Source organism: Durotheca rogersii, assembly GCF_024521655.1.
Source record: "Durotheca rogersii strain YMJ 92031201 chromosome Unknown GGS23scaffold_14, whole genome shotgun sequence".
Taxonomy (NCBI): Eukaryota; Fungi; Ascomycota; class Sordariomycetes; order Xylariales; family Xylariaceae; genus Durotheca; species Durotheca rogersii.
This window is the reverse complement of record NW_026251245.1, coordinates 559,798-584,841: the sequence shown is the minus strand read 5'-3', so window position 1 is coordinate 584,841 and position 25,044 is coordinate 559,798. Positions and strand designations below refer to the sequence as shown.

The 25,044-nt window shown below is 57.0% G+C and overlaps 11 protein-coding genes across 11 annotated transcripts; 6 read left to right on the top strand and 5 right to left on the bottom strand.

The window, feature by feature from the left end:
- Positions 1–817: 817 nt before the first annotated feature.
- GGS23DRAFT_573326 (uncharacterized protein) lies at positions 818–1,874 on the bottom strand. Its single transcript, XM_051516674.1, has 3 exons — positions 1,853–1,874; positions 1,037–1,787; positions 818–876 (listed from the first exon to the last, which is right to left on the bottom strand). The coding sequence occupies exon 2, from the start codon at positions 1,639–1,641 to the stop codon at positions 1,327–1,329; it is 315 nt and encodes a 104-aa protein (XP_051370938.1). The 5' UTR covers positions 1,642–1,787; positions 1,853–1,874; the 3' UTR covers positions 818–876; positions 1,037–1,326.
- Positions 1,875–1,988: 114 nt separating this feature from the next.
- On the top strand, positions 1,989–3,049 carry GGS23DRAFT_112446 (uncharacterized protein). The gene has a single exon (XM_051511008.1). It carries the CDS (start codon positions 2,337–2,339, stop codon positions 2,958–2,960), a length of 624 nt encoding a protein of 207 aa, XP_051370937.1. The 5' UTR covers positions 1,989–2,336; the 3' UTR covers positions 2,961–3,049.
- A 1,651-nt stretch (positions 3,050–4,700) lies between these two features.
- Positions 4,701–6,481, top strand: GGS23DRAFT_597841 (aspartate aminotransferase; the record flags this gene model as incomplete). Its single annotated transcript, XM_051518687.1, has 5 exons — positions 4,701–4,817; positions 4,899–4,905; positions 5,072–5,122; positions 5,267–5,916; positions 6,032–6,481. The coding sequence occupies 5 exons, from the start codon at positions 4,701–4,703 to the stop codon at positions 6,479–6,481; spliced, it is 1,275 nt and encodes a 424-aa protein (XP_051370936.1).
- A 272-nt stretch (positions 6,482–6,753) lies between these two features.
- Positions 6,754–8,616, bottom strand: GGS23DRAFT_610910 (uncharacterized protein). The gene is made up of 2 exons (XM_051520361.1): positions 8,246–8,616; positions 6,754–8,033 (listed from the first exon to the last, which is right to left on the bottom strand). Exons 1-2 carry the CDS (start codon positions 8,393–8,395, stop codon positions 6,999–7,001), a joined length of 1,185 nt encoding a protein of 394 aa, XP_051370935.1. The 5' UTR covers positions 8,396–8,616; the 3' UTR covers positions 6,754–6,998.
- A 292-nt stretch (positions 8,617–8,908) lies between these two features.
- Positions 8,909–9,920, top strand: GGS23DRAFT_112218 (tubulin binding cofactor A). The gene is made up of 3 exons (XM_051511006.1): positions 8,909–8,998; positions 9,101–9,353; positions 9,550–9,920. The coding sequence occupies exons 2-3, from the start codon at positions 9,183–9,185 to the stop codon at positions 9,730–9,732; spliced, it is 354 nt and encodes a 117-aa protein (XP_051370934.1). The 5' UTR covers positions 8,909–8,998; positions 9,101–9,182; the 3' UTR covers positions 9,733–9,920.
- GGS23DRAFT_112183 (Tho complex subunit 7-domain-containing protein) lies at positions 9,843–11,505 on the bottom strand. The gene is made up of 2 exons (XM_051511005.1): positions 11,441–11,505; positions 9,843–11,337 (listed from the first exon to the last, which is right to left on the bottom strand). The coding sequence occupies exon 2, from the start codon at positions 11,197–11,199 to the stop codon at positions 10,093–10,095; it is 1,107 nt and encodes a 368-aa protein (XP_051370933.1). The 5' UTR covers positions 11,200–11,337; positions 11,441–11,505; the 3' UTR covers positions 9,843–10,092.
- GGS23DRAFT_112182 (COG4-domain-containing protein) lies at positions 11,506–14,560 on the bottom strand. Its single transcript, XM_051511004.1, has 2 exons — positions 12,968–14,560; positions 11,506–12,903 (listed from the first exon to the last, which is right to left on the bottom strand). The coding sequence occupies exons 1-2, from the start codon at positions 14,198–14,200 to the stop codon at positions 11,710–11,712; spliced, it is 2,427 nt and encodes an 808-aa protein (XP_051370932.1). The 5' UTR covers positions 14,201–14,560; the 3' UTR covers positions 11,506–11,709.
- A 362-nt stretch (positions 14,561–14,922) lies between these two features.
- Positions 14,923–16,844, top strand: GGS23DRAFT_112172 (translation factor). Its single transcript, XM_051511003.1, has one exon. It carries the CDS (start codon positions 15,032–15,034, stop codon positions 16,382–16,384), a length of 1,353 nt encoding a protein of 450 aa, XP_051370931.1. The 5' UTR covers positions 14,923–15,031; the 3' UTR covers positions 16,385–16,844.
- GGS23DRAFT_597835 (snare-like protein) lies at positions 16,561–17,282 on the bottom strand (the record flags this gene model as incomplete). The annotated part of the gene is made up of 3 exons (XM_051518686.1): positions 16,561–16,801; positions 16,862–17,102; positions 17,168–17,282. 3 exons carry the CDS (start codon positions 17,280–17,282, stop codon positions 16,561–16,563), a joined length of 597 nt encoding a protein of 198 aa, XP_051370930.1.
- Positions 17,283–17,766: 484 nt separating this feature from the next.
- GGS23DRAFT_573302 (cell division control protein 54) lies at positions 17,767–21,630 on the top strand. The gene is made up of 3 exons (XM_051516673.1): positions 17,767–18,301; positions 18,361–20,489; positions 20,548–21,630. Exons 1-3 carry the CDS (start codon positions 17,938–17,940, stop codon positions 21,127–21,129), a joined length of 3,075 nt encoding a protein of 1,024 aa, XP_051370929.1. The 5' UTR covers positions 17,767–17,937; the 3' UTR covers positions 21,130–21,630.
- A 147-nt stretch (positions 21,631–21,777) lies between these two features.
- Positions 21,778–25,031, top strand: GGS23DRAFT_573301 (glycoside hydrolase family 2 protein). The gene is made up of 4 exons (XM_051516672.1): positions 21,778–23,731; positions 23,916–23,987; positions 24,047–24,463; positions 24,543–25,031. The coding sequence occupies exons 1-4, from the start codon at positions 22,242–22,244 to the stop codon at positions 24,673–24,675; spliced, it is 2,112 nt and encodes a 703-aa protein (XP_051370928.1). The 5' UTR covers positions 21,778–22,241; the 3' UTR covers positions 24,676–25,031.
- Positions 25,032–25,044: the final 13 nt, after the last annotated feature.

Here is a 25,044-nt window from a genome sequence, read left to right as displayed (position 1 = left end):
TACCTAGGTATATTATTTATAATCACCGGCTTACTACGCAGCTGGACCGCACCACCGCCGGCCTCTCCTGAACCATCTTTACTGAGGCTACCCGAACCACGCCCACAGCCTCTCCTAGAAGAGGGGGTGGGGTCGCATCTAGCGATTTGGTCGGCCACCATCCCTATTAGGAATGTCGAGGATGCTAGGTAACGAGCTCGATGGCTGCGATGCAGAATCTGGGCTGGGGGGGAGCCTGGGTGCCTCGATCTCTCCCAGTCGGCTGGCCTCGAGCTCATGGTATCAAGCTGGACGTGAGGTCACGTCTATCTACCGCTTATAGCTGTGGCAGACGGCAGGCAGGCAGGTTACACATTCTGGGGATTCGACATCGTAAACTCGGCAGTTCTCCGGCCTCCCGGAGGCCTTCTGCGTGTCTCGGATGCCGGTGAGTAGGGCCTGGCCCTGCCACCTACAGCTGTTCGCCTATAAAAAGAAATGGAAAAAGGAAAGACAAGACGTAGTAGCCGTAGTAGCCGTGAGAATCGATAAATACGCGGCTGGCGGGTGGCCTACCTCTCCGAGCCACCGCCCCCTATTAGCACCAGTAAAATGCCAATACGTGGTATCGCCAATTACGCCGTGCAAGGCTCACGATGTGACCGGCAGCGGCCCCCGCAGCGCAGCGGCGAACAGATACACACGGGCTGGACAGGACGGCAGCAAGCTGAGCGAAGTTTGGGGTCGCTTCGGTGAATCCTTCGGGTCGAAGCAGACCTCTGTAGGTGATAGGTGTATGCCTGTTCGGCCTTAGTGACTAACTCACCTCGCGATGTTACCTGTCTTTCCGAATAGGCACCGCTCCTCTTCCCGCTATCGGATTGCCTACCTGCCTGCCTGCGTCGCCCGGCGTCGGTCAGCTGAGTAATAACTCTGATGTCTTTACCCTTTACACGTCGCTAACATGAAGGGGAGAGGAGAGGGGAGAGGGTAGGGGAGGGATTGTAGGGAATACATAAGAAGACGTGGGCAGATGGGTTACATTGGGGCGCTCTACCGTACGGGCCTGCTTACCCCTCTAATTCCTCATGGGAGTTTCTGTGTCCCCACGGCGAATCCTGGCTGGGCTTTTTTTAGGACGACACGGCGCACCTCGTCGTGCTCCTCTCGCGTAGGGTCGCAAAATGCTAGAGGGTGCGTTGCAGCGAGGCCTCTGAAATCGGCAGCCACATGGCGAATGCTTGATCTCTCGTCCAGTCGCCCCGAGCGTGCCGTGTAGAGGGTGAAGAGGGTGGAAGATCAATCTCCTCCACCCTCCCCGTTCCGTGTCCCGTTCCCTTTCCCCTATTATGCACATATAATGTAGGTGATATTATTTCCATCCATCTTACGGCAGCGCAACTGTGCCAATCGCGGTATTTGGGTTCCTGTACTCCCGCACCGGTCGAGGCTTCGCTGCTTATGAGGTCGGTTGGAGAGTCTGGCCCTTGGGTCAAGACAAGATGGCGCACCGTCTCGCTCGAGGGGTTCGGCAGCGGCACCGACTAAGGCGGGCAGAGCTAGATAGATAAGCAGCCCCCATCGCCGCCGAATCGCTCCTGGGTCTGCCTGGGCTTGCCTGGGCTCGTGCGATCCGTAGTGTCCTGAATCCTCTCCTCTCATCCTGGCCTGCTAGATGCGGACCGATCTCGAGGCGATCGATACTTCATCCTTCCCGCCGGATCCTTCATTACTACGCATGAACTCTACGACAAACCTGCATTCCTGTTTGGGTCGTGTCATACTCTAGTCTGCCACACACTGCCATCCTTCCGGCTTCTTAGAATAGTTGTCGCGACCGTTGCCGTCAGGAGAGGGAGAAGGCATCTCTTACCACGTGGTGTTCAGCCACCCTTCGCCTCCTCCTTTCCCACCCCTCTAATTCCGTATTGTTGGTTCCGGCCCGCCCTATGAAAGAGTGAGTTGCCTCGAAGGCCGATTTTCTAGATTTTCCTGACGACTCGCGATACGTAGACCACACTCGAGGTCTGCGAGAAGCCGATACTCAGCACCAACGGCTACTCGGTTCAACAACCAGTTGTGCGATATCGCCTATATCGATTCCTTCGACCGCAACTCGCCAGCCATTTACGCTCGCAACAGGCTCTACCAATCTGAGGATCCCTGGAAACTTTGGGCGCTGCGCCGATTTAGAGCATTTTCACGTCTATGGAGATCGCAAGTCTCGCATCCCATACAACCTCGGAAGCGAATTTCTTATCCCCTTTGATCCTCGCTGCTTCCTACACCCATCCGTCAGGGCGTCGACTAGGTCCAAGTCTGGGTGTCGCGAGCTTAGCACCATCGTGCAAGACGAAATGTCGACAGTAGACAGCACAGGCTTCGAAGAAGCCCAAGGCTCTACAACACAACCCGATGCGCCGGCGCCTCGGGCCAGTCCTAACCCGGTCAATGTGGCGGCTATTGCCGTGTCTATCGCACTAGCAGTCATATTCCTCGTCGGTCTGGCTATAGGGGTGCGCTGTTGCATCGTGCGGAGGCGGAAGGCCGAATTGGAACAACAATTCGACTTGGAGCAACAGAAGAAGCGGGAGTTAACCGCATCACCGGACAGCACGATCTACCCGACACCGCGAGATGTCGGCGTCGAGTCTAGAAAATCGGTCGATTCGGTGGCGGATTCGCAACACAGCTCGATATGGGGGGAGACGGCAGCACCCTCGATCGCCCCCCGCTCCTCGATCGGCGGGGATGTTTGGGATAGCCGGATGTGGCCGCTGCCGCCGGGGCATTCTGAACGATACACCTTCTTCAGCGAAACCAGCTCGATAGTAGGCGAGGCGACATCGGACATTGGGCGGCGAAGTATAGAAAGCCGCGACGAGGAAGCGAATGAGAACGATCGTGGCTCGGCCGCGAAGGAGAACCGACCGAATACGGGAGACGAGCGGGGCGCCGATAGCGTCGCCAGACCGCCCTGAAACAACCACGGCATGATGGAATAGTAACGAATACCACTCCTCCCCGAATCCGCCGGAGGGTTGGGAAACAACCCAGGCAGGCATATATAGGAATAACACCTGCTGCCCGGGGGTAGGGTGGTCCTGTCCGACAGCCAGCAGCTAGGTCTCGTAGAGAGACCACCGGCGGTTAGGAAGTGATGGCGGCATGCCCCGTCGCCGGTCTCGAGGCTGGCATCGTACCGCGGGCCCGAGAACTGCCTGACCCAGGGTAGATTAGGAAGGGCTCCATGCGGTCGACGACTCAAACCCATACTATGGAAAGGGATGGGCATTGAGCAGCGCCGCGGGAGAAGAAGGCGATCATGTCGCTCACGAGCAACGACGATGATGTAACGCAACGGGATGAGACGAAACGAAGAAATGGAGAAATGAATGAGGGACCAACGCTTGGCGGCCTCGATGAGATTCCGTGATTCGATGCAGCCGTGCGCAATTGACCTATCGACGAACGTGTGCGTGTATATATAGGTATTACCTACATAGGTGTCTATATAATAACGCTTGCGCATGTGGAATGTGGCGGTCGATGATGCTCTGCGGGGAGAGGCGCACCCATGGGCGGATCTCCGTGCATGTCTCCCGGGAACAGCCAGGAGGGCCACCAGATCTGATCGGAGCAGATGAGGCATGGTATACATATCTAATAGGCACGATGATGAAGGGCAGATGGAGGGTCGTGGCGCGGCATGGCGTAGCATGGGTTAGGGGCATGGCGGCGATGACTTGCCTAGGTAGGCAATTCGAGGCGAGGGAAGGGGAGAATACCTGTATTATGAGTAGTTGGAGAATCAAGAGTGCGTTGAGTCCGATCCTCGTCCGATCGGCCTACCTGCATATTGCATATAATACATACACTGCAGTTATGCAGGTTAGAGATTGGATTAGGTACCTACCTATAGTACGTGTACATATCCTTACCTCCGCCTATACCCTGGCTTGGAGCAAGTGCAATACAGGTAGGAGGTACCTAGGTATAGTAGGTACATTCAGGGAACTTCAAGGTACCTACAGAAAACCCTGCATTGGGAGGTAGATAGGTACCTACCTAGGTATCTATCTACATGCTGACACCGAGGTCTCTGCAGTACAAGTAGGTGAGTAGGCGCACCTATTGGCGCGCTAATAGGGGACGGAAGGACCTGGACTGCCCTCTGGCTTCTGGGTGGCGTGCAGGTATCGGGTACATGAGACGGGGCCAGCAGTGCCGGCGTGACAGGGCGCCGCGCGAAGGTACCCGAATACCTCCGCACACATTTGGTTGCCTGCCCCTTGCACACGTACCTATAGCGTGCAGCCTCCCACAGAAACCTGGGGAAGGGCCAGCCTGGAATCGCATCGCGAATTGGCGCTCGAGAGCAACTGCCCACTCGCGTGCCCTGACGAAGCTGCCGATTTCCACGACTAATGGGATCCGACATCGTCCGACCTTTTCCGCTCCCGTCCCAGCCAAGTCGGAAATTTACTCATCCCACCACCACCACCGCCTCACCTCGACAGTCAAGCCATATCCACACCTGCACAGGATAAAGCAGGTTGGACGCTGTCGTCCTCTTCTCTCTCCTCTTCTCTCGCCGTTCCCCTTCTTTTCTCATCTTCTCTCCTCTCACCCCGTCCTTGTCCTCTCCGCCTTCATTTTTTATTATTTGCACTCAGCCGCCTCCCCTTCCCTATCCATCCATGACCCAACCCGCCGCCACGATGCTCCCCGCACTCCGCATCGCCTCCCGTCAAGTCACCGCTCGTCGAGCGCCGGCCGTGGCCGCTCAGGCTGTCAGAGCTGGGTCTACCTGGGCCAACGTTCCCCAGGGCCCTCCCGTACGTTGTCCGGCTGCCGTTTCCAGCCGGATTGGCCTGTCCCCCGTCCGAGATAGCATGTACTGACGGCTCTGTGGTTAGGATGTAAGTCTGACACTGGTTTCGTGGTGCCTCGACAACGACGCCTTGTTTACTAACAAGGCCTTCCCTCCCCTGCTTGCCAGCCCATTCTCGGTATATACATATCCGCCCCTCCCCGCCCCCGGCGCGGAGGAGAACGCAGCTGTGGGATCGTCCCTGCTGACGACTCCCAGGTGTCACCGAAGCCTTCAAGGCCGACAGCTTCGAGAAGAAGATCAACCTCGGTAGGTTTCCGACGCCCTTTCTTTGTCTCGTCGCCGCCCCGCCCACGCATCTTCTGTTCCCCCGGCGTCCAATGATCGAGTGCTCCGCAGGCAGTGAGTCGTAGCCACTAACATATAACCTCCCTCCCCCCCCTCGGCACATAGGTGTCGGAGCCTACCGTGATGACCAGGGCAAGCCCTACGTGCTACCCTCTGTCCGCGCCGCCGAAGACAAGGTCATTGCGAAGCGCCTGAACAAGGAGTACCTCGGCATCACCGGCCTCCCCGAATTCACCACCGCTGCTGCCAAGCTCGCCTATGGCAATGACTCTCCAGCCCTCGAGCGTGTAGTCATCACCCAGTCCATCTCCGGAACCGGTGCCCTCCGCATCGGTGGCGCCTTCCTGAACCGCTTCTTCCCCGGCGCTAAGACCATCTACATCCCGTCCCCTTCGTGGGCCAACCACAAGGCCGTCTTCAGCGACTCCGGCTTCAAGGTCAAGGAGTACCGCTACTACAACAAGAACACCATCGGCCTGGACTTTGAAGGGTTGCTCGCCGATCTCAACGCCGCTCCCAAGGAGAGCATCTTCCTGTTCCACGCCTGTGCCCACAACCCGACTGGTGTCGATCCTACCCCTGAGCAGTGGAAGGAGATCAGCAATGTCGTCAAGGCCCAGGGCCACTATCCCTTCTTCGATATGGCCTATCAAGGCTTCGCCAGCGGTGACACCAATAAGGACGCCTTTGCCTTGCGGCATTTCGTCGAACAGGGCCACGGCGTTGCCCTGGCGCAAAGCTTTGCCAAGAACATGGTACGTTAACAGACATGCTCCTCTTTGTCACAGCTTTCCGTACCACCTCTATCCGCGACTAGAGGCGTGCGCCATGAGTTTGACTAATGTGGTCGACGTTTTTAAAAATGCGTAGGGTCTGTACGGAGAACGCGTGGGTGCCTTCTCGATATTAGCCTCGTCCCTTGAGGAGAAGAAGCGTATCGACTCGCAGATCAAGATCCTGATCCGACCCTTCTACTCGAACCCGCCGCTGCACGGCGCGAGAATCGCGGCCGAGATCCTCAACAGCCCGGATCTGTACCAGCAATGGCTGGGCGAGGTGAAGGGTATGGCCGACCGCATCATCAACATGCGCGCTCTGCTAAGGAGCAATCTCGAGAAACTCGGAAGCACCCACGACTGGAGCCACATCACCTCGCAGATTGGAATGTTCGCCTACACTGGCCTCGACCCCGACTCTATGGATAAGCTGGCCAAGGAGCACAGCGTCTATGCCACCAAGAACGGCCGTATCAGCGTGGCCGGCATCACCAGCGGCAACGTTGGCCGCCTGGCAGAGGCCATCTATAAGGTGAAGGGCTGAGGTGGGACATCGCCTGTACGAGTATGGAACGAAGAGTCGAAACAAATGCTAGGCCGGAGAGGACATAGCGCTTCATGCTAAAGATCCATTTAGGGGCCGGCAGAGAAGAATAAACCATACCCGGTATAGCGGGATAAAGGAACGAATAAATGAGTAGATAAAATAAACGGCTTGACTCGCTAACTCGTGATTTCTTCACGGATCCAGTCGGGTACTCTCACTCTGTTTGTTTTCTCAGTTAGTCCAACGTGCTCACATCTGCCGAGACGGGGCCAGTAAGGGGAGTTCTGTCTGGGTTGAATTTGGACGGCGGATGGCCAGCTGGATTTACCCGTGGTAGCACGCAATATCTGTTGTCCCCCCCAGGTGCTCGGGATGCAACAAACTGTACCATCGTAGAGAGAGCATTTCATACACACACATCGTATAGCACGTGGAAAACAACGGGAGACTCTCATCTGGGTATTGTGGATTTCCTGAGTGTAAGGTAAGTACCTACCTACTCGTCGCATCCGCTCTACCCCAGCCGCTCCAAATCCCCTCTCACCTCCTGCAATCGCGTCTCCATCTCACGCCACACCCTCGCCATCTCGCGCATCGTCCGCTCCTTGGCTTCGTCTCCGCGCCCCTCCATGATGCCCAGCCCGACGACAGCCTCTCCTCCCCCATTTCCCTTGCCCCCGTCGTCCCTGTCTTCTTCCGAGCCGCGTCGCAGCGCCGTCGGCACCGCGACGCCGTAGTCGGCGAGCTCGGCCTCGCGCGTGCGTATCGCGTCGCTGAGGCGCATGCGGGCGCCCGCGAGGTGGCGGCGGTAGTTGGTGAGGGCGCGGCGCGCCTCGGGCGGGTAGACGGCGAGGCGGGCCTCCCAGAGGCGGGCCTCGGCGGCGGCGGCCCAGGCGCGGGCGTCGAGGGCGGCGTCGGCGGCGCGCAGCTCGGCCGAGCGGGCGGCGGGGCCGTGCTTGGCCTCGAGCAGGCGGACGAGGAGGCCGGCGGCGCGCGCGCGGGGGCGCAGCAGCTGCGCGGCCAGGTCGTGGGCGGCGCGGAGCCGGGCGGCGGACAGGGCGCGGGCGGCGTCGGCGGTGGCCTCGCGGAGCGACGACGCGGCGGCGGGCAGCCCCGGGATCGACCGGTGCACGTACGACGGGTTGGTGTGCGGGTGCGCGACGCGGGCGAGGCCGGCGGCCTGGCGGGCGAGGACGGCGGAGACGGCGGCGGCGAGGGACGGCAGACGGGTTCCGAGGTCGGAGAAGGGCGGGCGCGAGAGCAGGAGGGCGAGGGCGGCGGGGGTCAGGGTGTGGGCCTCGGCGAGGAAGGGCGGGAGCAGGAGGAGCAGCTCGAGGATCTCCGGGGGCGGCGGCGCCGCCGTGGTGACGATGGAGGGCTGCGGCCTGGGTCTCGCGGGTCGCCGCTGGGGCCGGTGGGGCTGCTCGGATGCGAGAGAGGAGTAGGAGGTGCTGGATGTGGCGTCGGTCGGTTCAGGGGCCGCCGCGGCTTCTACGGCTCGCCGTAGGAGCTGCTGCTTGGCCGCCTTAAGGCGGTGTGCCTTGAGTTCCTGTGGGGCGGGGCGCGTGAGCGGGCGGTCAAGCAATCAAGTAGGTATAGGTAGGTACGTAAGGAGGTAAGTGAGGTTAAGAGGAAGAGGGATAGGGGGGGGGAAAGGGGAGGATCTCGCAGCCGACGGAGGGATGGCCGTGTGAGCGTTCCATCCCCGAATACGACGGGTGCTAACACGGGCAGCTAGCTAGGGTTGCGGGCAAAACGCACCTGGCGCACGGCATCGCGCTTCTTCGCGGCCGGGCCGCCGCTCTTGGTCGACCCGTCGGGGTTGAGGAGGGAGCCGGTGAGGGTCTTGTACAGGCGCGCGAACTCGGGGTTGTTCTCGAATACGGCCTCATCCACGGGCGGCAGCAGCATCGCGAGGAGGGAGGGAGGGAGGGAGGGGGCGAGGGGCGTAGGAGCAGGAGGGGAGGACGTTTTATAGGTACGGAGTCGGCAGAGCTGGCAGCGGTTGTCCTCGGCTTGGGCTACGGACAAGCTGCGATGCCAATGGCTGGCTGGCTAGCGGGATGGATGGACGGATGGATGGACGAGTGGGATGGGTTCGGTGTCGAGGCTGGGTTAGGTTACGTTGGATAGGTAAGCAGGTGAGTGACCAGGGAGTGAGTACTCAAGATGGAAATTGGCGGGCGGTGGACCCCGCGATGGCCCAGGCCACGATAACGATATGATAAGATAAGGACCCTTGTCACATGACGCTTATTTATAGTTAAAGGCTCTTATAACGATTACCTATTTACCTAAAAGGAGGCTTACTTATTTACCTAAAAGAAAGCTACAATTTACCTATAAATCGAGCCTTATAAAAGCTTGTTATTTCGTAGTTCTAGGACTTAGATCTCCTTTTAATAGATTAGTAGTTAGGTTTAGCTTATACCGTTTCGTATGCCCTTAGATAATTAAGTAATTACGAAGCAACGTGAGCGAGCCTTGCTAAAACGCATACCGGTAGCTTTTTATGTATACACGCCTACGTTCACCCAAGTAAACACTCCCACCAAGTACCGTCCCTCTGACTTTCCTGCACTAACCGCTGGTCAACCGATCCTAAACAATTCTCAGCCCTCTACTGCACCCCGATTTCAGGATACGCGTCTACCTTGCGAAAATACCCCTGCCTACCTACGAGGGCGAACGAGACACCATGCCTGCCCCGGGCCCCCTCGTCATCGCGACGCAGTCCGTGCAGCGGCTCGTGAAGGAGGATGGCTACTACCGCAAGGAACTCGCCCAGCAATCCGAGCGCGTCGAGAAGCTCGAAGCCGAGCTCAAGGAATCTACCGACGGCAACGCTAGCTTCGTGCTTAAGCAGGAGGTATGTCCCCCTCCTCTGCCGCCCTTCTCGCACCTCCCGGGTCGGCAGAGGTATCTTTAATTTTTCTTCTCTCGTGGAGTAGTCAGATGGGAGAGCTTGGAGGAGGAGGAAGAGGGGGGGAGCGGGGGGGAGAAGCCCGAGGAGGTTGCTTGCCTGCGTATGCTGACCTGTTCGTCTCCTACGCCCCTACATATAGCAAAAAGCCCTGGAAGAAACCAAGGCCGTCTTCGCCCCCTTGAGAAAGCGCATAGTCGAGGCGGTCCAGCGCCTGGAAGAGCAGATCGCTGCCGCCGAGAGCGAGGGGGCGCCGCCCGACGAGATCAAGGCCGCGAAGGACTCCCTGGAGCTGGGGAAGGGCGTAGAAGCGCCGGCTACCTGAGATAACGAATGCCATGGGCAACTGGGGAGGTGGTTGACGGCGGGCACATGTGCTGCTGTGGGGCGTCCCGGAGGCAGGTGTAGGACGTCGCCAAAGGACGAGGAATTAATGCGATGATACCGTATTTACTACTGGGAAGCAAACACCGGAAGAATAATACCCTTACATACACCACTCCGCCTCTACCTACCTAGAGGAGGAGAGGAAACCCGCCAAAACTTGGACGTAATTGATTCATTTCCTTCTGTCCGGCGTGCGATTCTCTATTCTATATGCTCTGCCCCGCCAGGGTGCGGGCTGCACCCTGGCTTCCCCTCCTTCCCGCCCTATGTAGTTCGTCTATAAGCCATCGATTCCCTCTTATGTCGTGTCCATTTGGTCACCGTGGTCATCGGGCGCGTTAATCGTGACCTGTGGCGTCTCATGTGGCGCATTCTCCCTCATCGGCGTATCCGCCTGTTGTCGCCCTTGATGCTGTGTTGATGACTCGCCCATCTCGACATCTTCACCCTCCTCCGGCTCCTCCTCCTCGTCTCTTAGCTGCTGGCTTCCGGCTCGGGAGAAAGTCCCGCTGGTTTCCGGCTTCGGCTTCAGTCCGCCCGCCGTAGTCGTAGCCGTACCGTTCGGACTACCCGGTCTCGGGGTTCTCCCATCCCTACTGCCAGGCCGCGGTGTCATATTTCCCCCGTCGCTCTTGGTGAAAGAAACGGCGCCGCTCTCGGGGTGAGGGGTGGCGTTGCCACTAGCAGACCCGCCCTTGCCCGGAGTCTCGCCGTCCTCGCCGTCCGAATCCATACCCTCGCGGCGTTCCACCTCTTCCTTCTCATCACGGATGAGGGCGCGGAGACGTTTGCCCTCTTCCACGAGGCGCTCAAACTGCTCTCGGCGCTCACGCCAGGTTTCGCCGTACGTCTCGCTCTCGCGGTGCAGATCTTCGCACTCCTGGGCCAGCTTGGCGAGGTTGGCGTGCTGTTCGGCGCGTGGGCGTAGTAGGCGGTTGCCCGTGATGCGATCGGCGAGCTCGTCGAACTTCCGGCGCTGCGCGAGCATGGCGCGTGCCCCTTCCAAACGCGTCCGGAGCAGCGCGTTGCCCTCCCGCACCGCCTCCATCGTCTCCAGGATACGCACCCGGTCCGCTGCGTATCGCTCCCGCTCCGACGCGTTTGCAGTGCCGAGGAATTGTAGCCGTAGGATCTGAGCGTCGAATGCCTCGAAGTCGAGGATGATGTCCTCTTTGAGCGTATTGATGTCGGCTGCCGACGGCGCCGCGGCGGGTGTCTCGTGGTTGTCGACGGTGCTGCTGCCCGGGGGAGGTGTAGGCAGCTTGCCGGGGGAGGTGAAGGCGCCAGGGGTGACGAGGCGTTTGGTTAGGCGCTTGAAAGGCTTTTCCTCAACGTTGAGGAGGCGAGATTTGTGCAGCTCATTCTCTTCGCGCTCCTCAAGGAGGCCGAAATGTAAGGTCGCCATGATATCGATGTCGTACGGCGAGCGCAAGAGAACTTTCAGGCCGAGACTAGGTCGATGATAAGATGTGGTATAGGTATGCTTGAAATACCTTCTGGTGTTGAAAAGTGTTGAGTGACGTTTCAAGCAACCTACCTACCACTTTGGTTTTCAGTAGGTAGAATGGATTGGACCGGCTTTCCCAGCGGGCGACAGCCGGCAGCCACAGGCACTAGAACTCTCCTAGATGTACCCAGGTACTCACATTATGTAATCGGCTTCGACGATGCCGTTCAGAATTCTTCTACCCTTATCCCGGGTTGTGGTTTAATGTGTAGCTTGCCACCTGGAATATCTCTGAATAACATGCTGCTCGTATGCCTTTTTGGGGAGGGCAGCAAGGCTAGGTATAAGTACTACTCTATCTACTCTCGTCGGCGTTAGCAGCGCCCACGCCGGTTGTACCTAGTACACGTGCCTATGTATAGATATCAGATCTACGGCGGGCGCACGCCTATATACGTTTTATCATGATCACGTCTTAACAAAGTTCCTCGCTCTCCGCCTCTCGTCCTCGTTGAGCACCCACTGGATATCGTCCTCGTCACTTTCACCACCTAGTTCTTCCCACTCCTCTTCCTCCATGTTGGCAACCATGAGTATCTGCGTTATCCTGGCGAAGAGTTCCCTCACAGAGTAGTTGCCTCTCGCAACCGTGCTAACAATGCCCGAAAAATCTCGCTCCATCCGGATAGAACCGTATGCGCTCGTCTTCCCGCTGTAGCTCCAAACCCTCTTCTCCAGGACCTTGGACAGGTCAGCCGCGGTTTTATCAATAAGAGCGGCGAATGTCTTGGGCGTCATTAGCCGAGCGACGGGCTTCATCAGTGTATCCCATCCGTGTTCGAATCTACGCTGGACGCGGTCCGTCACCTCGTCTGCGTCTTCGTCATTCTGCCGCGCTATTTCCGCTAGTTCTTCCTCGGAGCGCCAATAATCTGCATCGCGGAAGGCATCGGAAAGCACCGGTTTTAGTCGTTGCTTGATAACATTGGCGAAGAGAACCTGTAGGGCGTCGGATATGAGCTCCGTCGTCTTCATGGAGAAGGTAGTATTCAGAGTGTTGAGCGCCGAGGCGATGAACGCGACGTCATGTTCAAACGGAAAGGATGCGGTAAGAGGGTGCTGGGGGGATGTCCCGTCAGGTTGATCGGCCGAGTTGCCCAGCTGTGCTGAGATGATACGGGCTAAGTAGTCGTTTGCGACATCAAGGCTGTTGATAAGCACAATGAAAGCGACAACCTTGTCTTCTGGCGGGAGACCCCCTTGTGCGGCCGGTTTCGGATAGGATTCATCTCGCATCTTTCGTTGCACCATTCCCACGAAGTCCGCCCCTAATACTCTCCCAACGTCTGGGATAACCGAGGCCGCCACGTCGCGTTGTGACGTCGACAAAGCTTTCTGTACAATTGTACTGACGATATACATCACATCATCGACGGCTGAGATAATGTATGGCGCATTTCCGTCGATGGGCTTGCTGAGGTTTAGGGAGAGGCCCGCAGGCGACTCGTCGAGCTGAAACGCCTTTTCGACCGACCTCCTGAAGAAAAAGGTGGCGAGAAAATTGTAAGGCGATACGAGTTTCGCTGAGACCTTTCGGCTGAGATTGGATTTCGTTACAACCTCCGGTATTGACAGAGGGGCTCCATCAGGGGTGTCGGGCTTCTAAGACGACTTAGTTGCACATAACTTTGAGATTGACTGGACGCGCCGGCTCTTTTTCTCTCACCTGGCATTTACCAGCAAGGAATCTCGAATACAAGGACCACCGGCCGAGCATGATGGAGATCTCGTTGAGCAACCCGTCCACTTCTTTCATGTTGACGCCTTCCTCCTCGCTATTCCGAGCATTGGTTCCGCTCCCCGCCGCGGGCGAATTCACGCGCGGTGTACCGGTGAGCGATCTCTGCGGTGGCAGGAAACTCTGCACCAGGAAAGAAAACGGATAACTCTTCGCATCTCTGAGCTTCGTGTCAACGTCCCTTTCGTCGCTCCACGAGTCTAGAATGATGCCACCCTGCACGTCAGCCTCCATTTGGAGCCTCTCTATGACCTTGATCATCTTGCCCCCCCCGTAATGCCTTTCTACAAGCCCACCATGGCCTTCGACAATCCGAGCGATGTGCTCGAAGAGCTTCGTAAGAGCGCTAGCATAGAAGAAGCCGTCCTTCTTCCCGGTACCGCCGGGTCCTTCTTTGAGGGTGGCTCTGGCTGTGCCCGCAACGCCCTGGCACACGTAACTCCCATATACATCCAACCCAACATCGGCTCTACCTATGAGGGGGAACAGCTTAAAGAATCTCGTCACCTTGGCATCGTCGCTCTCCTTTGCTGCTTTTTCGAACTCGCGTAGAAAAAGCCCGCACAAGCTTTCCTTTGCCTCCTCGAGCGTCACCCAGGGTGCATCAGGCACCTCGACGCTGGGTACAATTGCGGCAGCGAAGCCGCCGCGTATAATGGACTCGGGTACCTTACTTACGCGGGAGATGTAGCCCGCGGCCGCCTCCCAGTCTTGCGGGGCGCCCATGCTGCCGACAACGCCATGGACGCAGGCCTTGAGCTCTGCCACTTGCTCGACGACCTTCAGGGTCTGTTGCACCCTGTCTTTCTCTAGGTCGAGCTCCTTAACCCGGCTGGAGAGCCGCCCCGCAGTGTCGGCGGCTGAGAATAGCATGCCATTGCTAATGGACCGGGTTGCGATGACCTGGGAGCCGAGATTCGCGCGGAGCAGGTCGAGTCGGCCCAACTCTCGGGATAAATCTGTCTGCGAAGAGAGGAGCGCATCGAGGCGGGTCGTTATCGCGGCCTCGCGCTCATGCAGAGCAGTCAGGGCGGCGCGGATGTCGGAAAGAGTCGAGGCATCGCGGATGAACGGAGAGCCGGCGCTCGGGTTCAGCTTATTGGGAGTTTTACGGGCTGCTGGGGCCGAGGAGCTGCCATTAGGGATGCTGTTGGCGGACATTGGGATATTGGCGGTTGTGGAGAGTGCATAGCGACGCAAGATGTCAAGCCTGGGGTTGGGTCTTGAGCACCTGTGGTCGTCGATAGATGGGATGTGTTGTTCAGGGCGTTGTACGTGTGGATTCGAGGTTGCTTAGTTAGAGAGAGTGCCAACCACAAGCAGCTCCAACGAGAAATGAGAAACACGGTGATGGGTAGGGGGGGGGGGGGGGGTTGTCGGCGCCCCGGCTGTGGTGAGGATCGGACGAACTGGCACTGCAAAAAGTGAGGTGGCGATAGGGCTGAGTTAGCGAGAACACAAAGCAAGGCTAGGCGCCGAAGCACCGAAGTTTCAACTGCAAACTCCCCCTATCTCTTCTATAGGTATTTCCTAAGGTATGGATGTCAGCAAGAAGTAGGTACCTCAGGCAAGTACTTACCTTGGCCTAAGCATGTACCTTGGGTATCGTACCTAGCAGAGGTACCCAGGTTAGGTACCTACCTATACTTAATTATCTGAATAGGTAAGTACCTATACCACTCAAGGTAGGTGGCTTACCTATCTTATCGTACTCCGTATCGTCGTCATGGTTCAAAACTTTTTACCAGTCAACCTTTTAGGAGATGTCGCATAAAACAGCTGCCTCCCACTTCCTACTATTACGTTAATTAGCATCAAATAGCCCCTCCCTCCGCCTCTCCTCCCATACGTATCTATTTCCCTTCCAGCTTACGCACTAGACCGCTACCGGACTTTTACAAGCTGCCGGCATCATTGACCAAGTTGTCGTTCGGAATCCCGGGGGGCAGCTTTGTTCGGCCCGCCCGAGTCGTGCTCAACTCCTACGGCGCCATGTCTCGGGATCTCCCAGGGGCGTGTACGCGAATAGTTAGGATTTCAGGGCGTGATCTGGGTAGGTTCAAGGAGAACGACGCTCGGGGGAGATTAGGATGCTGGGAGGTTTCTCAAACTCCATCGCCGGATATCGAAATCCTTGCCGAGGCCGCGGACTATCTCAGGACTAAAGATACCCCTGTTGCTTTTCCGACAGAGACTGTCTATGGACTTGGGGCAGACTCGACCAGGAGTGCGGCCGTGAGAGGCATCTATTCCGCTAAGGGGAGGCCATCGGATAATCCCTTAATTGTTCATGTCTCGGACCTAGAGATGCTTCAAGACATTCTAGCCCCCCCGAGCACCACGAACGGGGTGGCAGCCACGAGCAACGACCGTATACCTAAAAGATACAAGCCGGTTATAGAGCGTTTCTGGCCGGGTCCATTGACGATACTGCTCCCGAACCCGACCCCTTCCAAACTAGCCCCCGAAGTCACAGCGGGGCTGAAAACCTTTGGCGTTCGGATGCCGAAATCACCCCTAGCTCTCTCGCTCATCAAACTGACAGGCGCGCCCCTAGCCGCTCCATCAGCAAACGCCTCTACGAGGCCCTCGCCAACTGCTGCTGAACATGTATTGGAGGACCTCGATGGCCGCATCGAGCTTATACTCGACGGGGGCCTCTGCCCTGTTGGTGTTGAGAGCACGGTGGTCGACGGCCTATGTGACCCTCCGGTGATCCTTCGGCCGGGGGGAGTGAGTATAGATGAGTTGCGGAGCTGTCCTGGCTGGGAAAAGGTCGAAAAGGGGTACCGGGATGAGAGCGAGGCGGGCAAATCCGCGCCGAGGGCGCCGGGGATGAAATATAAGCACTACAGCCCCAAAGCAAAGGTAATTCTATACGAGGCAACCGTCGGGATGAGCCAGGGCGACATGCTGGCCCAGGACGTCGAAGCGTTCGTTGAAGGCCGGCATGCCCGGCAGATACCAACAACCGAAGGCGAAGCATTGCGAATTGGTATAATACGGACCCGGTGCTGGAAGCCCGCCGCCGGATTGCGCTGCAGCCGCTTCGAGAAGGGAGAGACGACGGGGACAGCGACTGGTCAGGGAACCCAAGGGGCTGAGCTTGACGTTCAAGAAGCGGAATTTTATGACAACGCAGGCCAACGTCTCGCTGGAAGGCTTATGGATGTAAGCATAGGGAAGGACGCTAGGAGCGTAGCGCAAGGGCTTTTCTCGGCGCTGCGGGAGCTAGATAGACGAAGCGCAGACATCATTTTTGTGGAGGGTATAGAAGACAACGAAGACATCGGCGCGGCGGTCATGAATAGGCTACGCAAAGCAGCTTCTCAGATTAGATCGTAGGCCACAATCGGCGCGACCACTCCACTTCAGCTCGGCAAATATCCCGTTGACAAGAAACACCGACTTTTCGCCAACGCTGTGCCGAAGTCTATTTATAACGTCTGGGGCTATCTCATAGTGTTTCTCGTATCTCTATGTGGTATGAGGTATAGTATGCTGAAGAGAATCGCGGTCCCTCACAAGCCTTGCCTCAACCAGTCTGTCAACTTGGCCTTTCCTAATTGCGCTAGGTTGTTCACGCCTTGCTCGCTGAGATCGATACGGCTTAGGTTAACATCTTGCGTCGGCGCCTTGCTGACTCTCTGCACGATGATGGTCGGGTCGGTTTCCAGGATGATACCGTCGTCGACGATCTCGTCGATGGCGAGCGATACCAGGTCGTAATTTTCGATGATGGTCCGCTTGTCAACCGACTGCCTATGTTTTGTTAGTCGCGCCGGCGCACTAGGCTTCTCGCAAATGTGCTGGGAGGCCTACTTGAACAGCAGGTGCAGAGAATCTCTCAAGGCCAGGATGACGTTGTAGAGCAAAACCTCGTTCTCGTCCACGCCGGCCACGACATACATCATGACATCGGACTCCATCTTATACAGCACAATCCGATTGTCGTAGAGAATGATGTCGCCAGTCTGCTTCGACGTCTTCTCTAACAGGCCCTTCTCGAACGTCTTCTGCGACTTCAAGTCTGCGTACGGTCCGCTCGATTGATGACTGCTAGCTACCACCGGGGAATTTCGTCAGCAGGCTGCCACGTCTCGGCCACGGGAGGCGGGCTCGACCTACAGGCTGTCGGCGCATGGTGGGGTGCGCTGTAGTATTTCGCAAATATCCTGGAGCCGTCGTCAATGTTGAGGATGACGATGGCGTTCACCGAAGATAGGGACATCCCAGGAGCCATCTTGGGAGTTGTATACTGGTTGCGCAGTGGAAACTGGCCGTGCTGTCGAGAATTCGCTGTCGTTCCTCACTGGTGAACCGGCGTTGACGGCGTCCACTGGGGAATATAGGCATATGTAGATTGGAGGGTTTCGCGCACTACGGCGTACTGGCATGTGGCATTTCCGTCGAACTCGGGCACGGGATAAGAGAATGATTAGGTACCTACCTACCTAGGTAGGTACCTAATTGCCCGCCTTAGTGTGAACTACCTTAGGTAACTGTGGCTTAGGCGCCTACGCGATAACGGAGGTAGCTACAGGGAAACTTGCTACATTTGCCTAACTATATTTATGCATTCATGCAACCATATATAGTCAGTGCCCCTGCATAATAACAACATGCTATGACCCAAATAGCAGTAACCTCAAGTCGGCACGTGATTTGTGCATAGTTTAGCGTCTGTGCATGCACAACCTTCCACTTTACGCGAAAATTCGCGTCCTATCATTCGGACGCGTTCTTTCCTCGTCCCCATTTCCCCTAGCCTGAGGCGGGACCATCCCATCGCACTTTGCGGGCTTCGTCTTTCCCCCATCTTCTTCCTAGGTAAACTTTCCCTCCCCCACGAACAGTGCAGCCCTCTCCCCGTCGCGTCTAATTACGTCGAAGCCGAGATGTCTTCTCCTTCTGCCCGCCGCCAGCGAGGCTCCCAATCCGGCACCCCTAGCCGGAACACGCGAAGTTCCCAAGCCCCCACCAACAGCCCTGCCAACGGAGGTTCATCCCGGAATGGGCCGCCGCAGGACGCAGGTACCCCTCGAGCTACTCGGTCCTCTCAATTAGTCTCGAGTCCTCTCTTTTATCAGTCCTCCCCTGCACATGGGAACGATAGAAGCTCTGTCGCCTTACGCCACAATACCGACAGCCAGAGCACCAATGCAAATCCGGATGCGGCGCCCAGCTCACCGCTGCGTATGACGCAGTCGACCGATGGCGATGGCGATCGCACACCGAGGGCGAGGCCACTCATGGCTGGTGGTGAGCCTAGCTTCACTTCAGACCGAAGCAGAGACCGTGTTAATGAATGTATATTTTAGAATCGTCACCCATCCGATATGAGCCCAGCTCGAGTCCTGGTCGTGCTTTGAACCCACAGTCGGACCTTCGGAGTGAGGGCAGTAACTTATTTGTTGGTACTTCCGAAACGCCACGAGCAAATCGAACAAACCGGAGAGGCGATATCAACTCCGAGATTCTGAGCAGCGGCCCTCGAGCCAGCAGTCGCGTCATATTGGATGATGCCGGGCGAGTAGTCCGCGAGATCCACTCGGATGCGGCAACGTTTTCTAACTTGAACCCCAACACCTCCGATGCCGACGCTCTCGGGGGCCAGAACAACGCAACGATCTGGGGTACAACGGTCTCCATAGACGACACCTATGCCGCCTTTAAAGACTTCCTGCGGAACTTCACTCAAAAATATCGCATGTGGGGTTCTGGAATGACGACTGAACAGACGGATGCCGACCCTCAATCTACTGCAAAGCCATACTGGGATGAGCTTCAGAGCATGCTGATTCTTGGCCAGCGGATCCTCTACGTGAACATCAGAGACTTCAAGTTGTATCCACCTACTAGGAAAATGTGGCACCAAATCCAGCACTATCCCCAGGAAATTGTGCCGCTAATGGATCAGTCTGTCCACGACCTGATGATTGAGCTTGCGCAGGCTGAGATGGCGAGACAGAGAAGACAGACTGGCGGCATCCCCACGACACAGCGGAGCGCCGTCCCAAGCTCCGACATGCAGGTACCGAGCTCAGAGCGGAGCGAGGAACCTCAAGCATCACAGCGGCCTCAGCAAGGTCCTACTCTAGAAGAGAAGGTAATGGATCAGACTTACATGACCCGACCGTGGGGTTTGGACGAGGTCACCAACTTACGAGATCTTAATCCATCTGACATGGACAAGCTCATCTGCATCAAGGGCCTCGTGATCCGGACCACTCCCGTCATCCCGGACATGAAGCAGGCGTTTTTTCGATGCAGCACATGTAGCCACTCGCTCCTAGTTGGCTTAGATCGAGGCAAAATTCGAGAGCCGACCGAATGCCCCAGGCGTCTCTGCAATGCAAAGAACTCGATGCAAATCGTGCACAACCGGTGCGAGTTCGAGGACAAGCAGGTAATCAAGTTGCAGGAAACCCCCGACGCCGTTCCTGCCGGGCAGACGCCTCATTCGGTGTCAGTTTGTGTTTACAATGAACTGGTGGACTTCTGTAAAGCCGGCGACCGCATTCGGATCACGGGCATCTACCGCGTCAGCCCGGTGAGGGTTAACCCGCGTATGCGCTCAGTCAAAAGCGTCTTTAAGACTTTTGTAGATGTCGTTCATGTCGCCAAGGTTGACAACAAGCGAATGGACGCGGATCCGTCTACCCTCGATGACGAATCTAACGACTCGGAGAATAACATCGAGGAGTCTAGAAAAATCACCCCGGAGGAGGAGGAGAAGATTAAGGCCACGGCCGCCCGTCCCGATATCTACGAGCTTCTATCCCGGTCGTTGGCCCCTTCTATCTACGAGATGGACGACGTGAAAAAGGGCATCCTCCTCCAGCTATTCGGGGGCACGAATAAGACCTTCGAGAAGGGCGGCAGCCCCAAGTACCGAGGCGATATAAACGTTTTGCTCTGCGGCGACCCGTCGACGTCGAAGTCACAGTTGCTCAAGTACGTCCACAAGATTGCGCCTCGCGGCGTGTACACCAGCGGCAAGGGGTCTTCCGCAGTTGGTCTCACCGCATACGTCAGCCGTGACCCCGAGACTCGCCAGCTAGTGCTCGAGTCCGGCGCTCTGGTGCTCTCCGACGGCGGCGTCTGCTGCATCGACGAGTTCGACAAGATGTCTGACGCCACCCGCTCCGTCCTCCACGAAGTCATGGAGCAGCAAACCGTCTCGGTGGCCAAGGCCGGCATCATCACTACACTAAACGCTAGAACGAGTATTTTGGCCTCGGCGAACCCAATCGGATCTCGATACAATCCCGACCTGCCGGTTCCGCAAAACATCGATCTACCACCGACCCTATTATCACGATTTGACCTCGTCTACTTGATCCTCGATCGCGTTAACGAGTCGAATGACCGCAGATTAGCCCGACATCTACTGTCCATGTATCTCGAGGATAAGCCTCAATCTGCGGCATCCAACAATGAGATTCTGGTGAGCGGCCCCGAGATCTGCCCAGAGGTTCGATATCGATAGCTAACGTTGTCTCCAGCCTGTCGAATTCCTAACGGCGTACATCTCATATGCCCGTACCCACGTCCATCCCACATTGTCCCAGGATGCGTCGCACGCCCTTGTCGAGGCCTATGTTAATATGCGCAAGTTGGGGCAAGACGTCCGCGCGGCGGAGAAGCGCATAACTGCCACAACCCGACAGCTGGAATCGATGATCCGTCTTGCCGAAGCACACGCAAAAATGCGACTCTCGCCAACAGTCACCAAGACCGATGTGCTCGAGGCTGAGCGGCTGATCCAGTCAGCGCTGAAGACAGCGGCGACCGACGCCCAGGGCCGAATCGATATGAGCCTCCTCACGGAGGGCACCAGCGCGGCGGAGAGGAAACGCAAGGGGGAGCTTAAGACGGCCGTCATCCGGCTACTAGACGAGCTCACTAGCGGCGGACAATCCGTTCGATGGAGCGAGGTCAGCCGACGGTTGAGCGAGGGATCCAGCGTTCCCGTCGAGCCGGCCGATTTTGCCGAGACGATGAGGGCACTCGAGATGGAAGGTGCGATTATGATCAGCGGCGAGGGCGCGAGAAGGAGTGTGAGACGGGTGACGGGGGTTGCGTGAGCGAACCCGGGCAAGGTCCAAGGCTAGAGAAGGGAAAAGGCGTCGCTGCTGCGCCCGATCTGCCTACGTAGTAGGCCACTTCGACGATGATTCTCGAGGGGATACGGCATTACTATGGCCGATGGAGGCGGTCCGGGGGACGGTTAGGCCACGAGACATGTAATCGGAACGGAAGTTTAGGCAAGGAACGAGTTGTTAACGAGGCGACGCGAGTTAGTATCTTAAGGGGCAAGCCTGTCTACCTTGTGGCCTGAGGCAAGGGATAAATAGGTAGAGCAACGACGGAGGGAAGCAATACAAATCGGCTTTACGCAGGACCCGTGCCGACACTTGCGATACCCCTATTCGGCTGACCGGCCGGTATGGCTTTCGCATGCAGGCTCGCGCCTAAACGGTTCTGGTCCTTAAACGGCAGCGAGGTTGTAGGTACCTGATGGGAATCGGCACCCCCGAGGAGAGGTAGAGATGTAGGTACCTGGTAGGTACCTACCCAGATATCGCTACACACGTATACGGATAACGATACCTATGCCTCAAGGTACCCAAGGCAGGTAAGAGAGGTATGTACCTACATGACGTCACCTTATCCAGGTACCTCTTACCCTCAGTAGGTATCTCCTAGGGTAGGGGGTTCACCTCAGGTACCTAATCCTGCCCACCAACCGGAGCGGGAAACACGACGAGTACACAAGAGACGCAGTCCCAGGGTGGCATTCCCGATTTTCCCATCCCTACAAACGATTATTGGCGCGACATGACGTCAATCTTCTCCTCGCGTTTCATGGAAATGGACCACGACACGCCGACCCCGACAGTGACCAGTTGCTCGACGGTCGGTCGTCTTTACGAGCTTGGAGCCACGTAGATCTTAGAGTTCCGAGGGAGGGGGTGGAGAGGAGGAATATCGGCCCCGGGCGGATTCTTGACTGCTCCTCCCCTCCCCCTCCCCCTCCCCCTCCCTCTCTCTCCTCCCCTCCCTCTCTCTCCTCCCCTCTCTCTCTCTCCTCTTCCCCTACCTCCCCCCCTCTCTTCCTCCATTTTCGTCCCTCGCTGTAATCTCCCCAACTGAACGTAAAGACCTGGATCGAAAAACGGACAAGCTGCAACGAGCAATGGCCTACAGCTCCAAAGGCGTCTATCCGCGGCCCGACTTCGTTCACAGCAATCACCGGTGGACGCCTCTTAACGAGGGCTGGTCGATCCTCTTCGATGACGAAGATGTCGGTCTCGTCGAGGCGTGGCATATTAATGGCATCCCAGAGAAGGTATCTGTCGCTTCTCCCACCGAATCTGGCAGCGAACGAGCTGAAGTTCAAGCTCAAAAATTGGCTGCCTTTCCGGAGCTAAAGGCACAGGGCTTTCGAGCTCCTGGGGAACAAGGTCGTGTGTACTCCAAGCGGCCGATCAACGTGCCGTTCGTGTTCCAGACGCCAGCATCTGGGATTCACGACAAAGATGCGCACGAGATCTTGTGGTACGAAAGGACCGTGACGGACCCGCGCGTGGACACCGAGATCAAAGCCGGGGATAGAGTCCTAGTCCGCTTCGGCGCCGTGGACTACGATGTGACCATATGGGCCTCGGGGTATCCTATAGGTCGGCATACGGGTGGACATGTGCCCTTCGACGTTGACGTCACCGACGCGTTGTCAAACACCTGGAAGAGTACCGGCAAGGGGGAACTCAACCTCATATTGCGTATTAGAGACTCTCCGCACGACCTTACCCAACCCCGCGGGAAGCAGTACTGGGCTCCTCAGCCAGAAAGTATTTTCTATACGCCGTCGAGCGGGATCTGGCAGCCCGTCTGGCTAGAGGTCGTCCCATCCGTACGAATAGGCAACAGCAGTGCAGGCACGATACTGAGATCGAACAACATCTCCGAAGGGCTCCTAGACGCCACAGTAGCTATTATAGGACGGAGAGCGGGCCACGAGTATACCGTCGAGATTGAGGGTAGCCTCCACGGGTCTCACATCGCGAAGGAGGCGGAAAGGTTGCCTAGCGATAAGGACCACGTCTCGATCAGCCTGGGCTTATCACTTAGAGACGAGCAGAAAAAGCAGGCACCACCGTCCCTCGCCCAAGCTGCCCCATACGATGATACCGACTGCTGGCGCGGGAATTTGGCACTATGGTCTCCAGACCACCCGACCCTATACGACCTATCCATAAGACTCTACCGCTCAGACGGCAATCTCGTGGACGAAGTGCAGACCTACACCGGATTCCGACACCTGGAGTGGACTCGCGGCGACAGCGCTATCCGACTAAACGGGAAGCCTTTGTTCCAAGCTTTCGTTCTCGACCAGGGGTATTGGCCCGAGACCGGCATTACGCCACCTTCTCCCGAGAGTCTCAGGACGGATATCGAGCTGACCAAGAAGATGGGCTTCAACGGTTGTCGCAAACACCAGAAGGTCGAGGACCCCGTCTTCTTCTACTGGGCTGATAAGCTTGGGTTCCTCGTCTGGGGCGAGATGGCAAACGCCTACTCGTTTGACGAGGATTACGCGGAGAGGTTCAGCCAGGAATGGCTAGAGGCCGTGAAGCGGGATATCAACCACCCCTCAATCGTTACTTGGACCCCAGTTAATGGTATGTTGATGTGACCATTTTGCTGTCTCGAGACGCAATCCCGTGTTTGTACCGCTCTTCATAGAGGCTAACACTTCTACAGTACGTCAGGCTTCCCCTAACATCCTCCCGCTACGCTCCCAACCGAATCCCTATAGAATAAAGAGATCTATTCACCCGGCGTAGGATGTTGACACGTAACAGGAAAGCTGGGCCTATCCAAACCTAAAGGAAGACGTACACCAGCGGAATCACATCCGCTCGCTGTATTACATGACAAAGTAAGGATGGAACCCCCTGAACAACGACTTTGAGGGAAAACGCTGAGCACGGATCCCAGGACTCTGGACCCAACGCGGCCTATAAACGACAACTGCGGCTGGGAACATGTTTGCACAGACCTGAGCACCTTCCACGACTACACTGATCATCCAAAGCTCTCTGAAACGTGCGCTACGCTGGAAGGCATACTGAGCAATAAGCTGGCCGGTAGGGACTTTTTCGTAGGCCCCGTGTTGCGTAGTGACGGTAAGACCGTCGCCGACAGCGGGACCAAGCATCGCGAGGGTGCACCCGTCATTTGCACCGAGTTCGGCGGCGTCAACATCGCGCCCGCGGAAGACCTAGAGGAAGGCCGCGAGCGCGATTGGGGATACACGACGGCAAGCGATCCGAAGGACCTACTCAAGAGATTCGAGGCTCTGCTACGGGCGGTTGTCACCGGGGGTCACATTTGTGGGTTAGTGTATACCCAGCTGTAAGTTCAGTCCTTCCCCCAGAGAGGCGCGGGCCTCGCCGGATTAGGTCTGGGTGCTGAGAGATTGCCGTCGGAACAGTTATGACGTCGAACAGGAAGTCAACGGCCTATATTCGTTTGATAGGAGAGAGAAAATCGCGGCAGCCGACGTCAAGAAGGTCGTTAACGCGGTGAAGGAGCAATACTACAGCAGCCTTCCAAAAGGGCCGTAGTTCGAGGCGAGCGGATCCTTGCTTCCCGCGGCGCTCCGAGAACACCTCGAGTAGGATCGGAGATCAGCATGTTCGAGATGGACGGAAACGTAGTCGAGAAGATAGTGTCACACCAGGCCATCGTGAATTAGCTAGCTGGCATAAACACTCAGAGAGGAGCTATCGGCTTAGAAAGGGATGATCAAGATTTTTATCGGTTAGTAGACAGGTGGCTTTATATGTGCCTGTGTCGTTCTCTCGGGAGGTGAGCTGAGAGGCTATACAAAACGAAAGGGGGGGGTTTTTTTTTAATAATAATAAAAAAAAGGCTCCTATACCTGGGTAGCTACCTAGGTTAGGTAGCTATTTATATCCAAGCCAAGTTCCCAC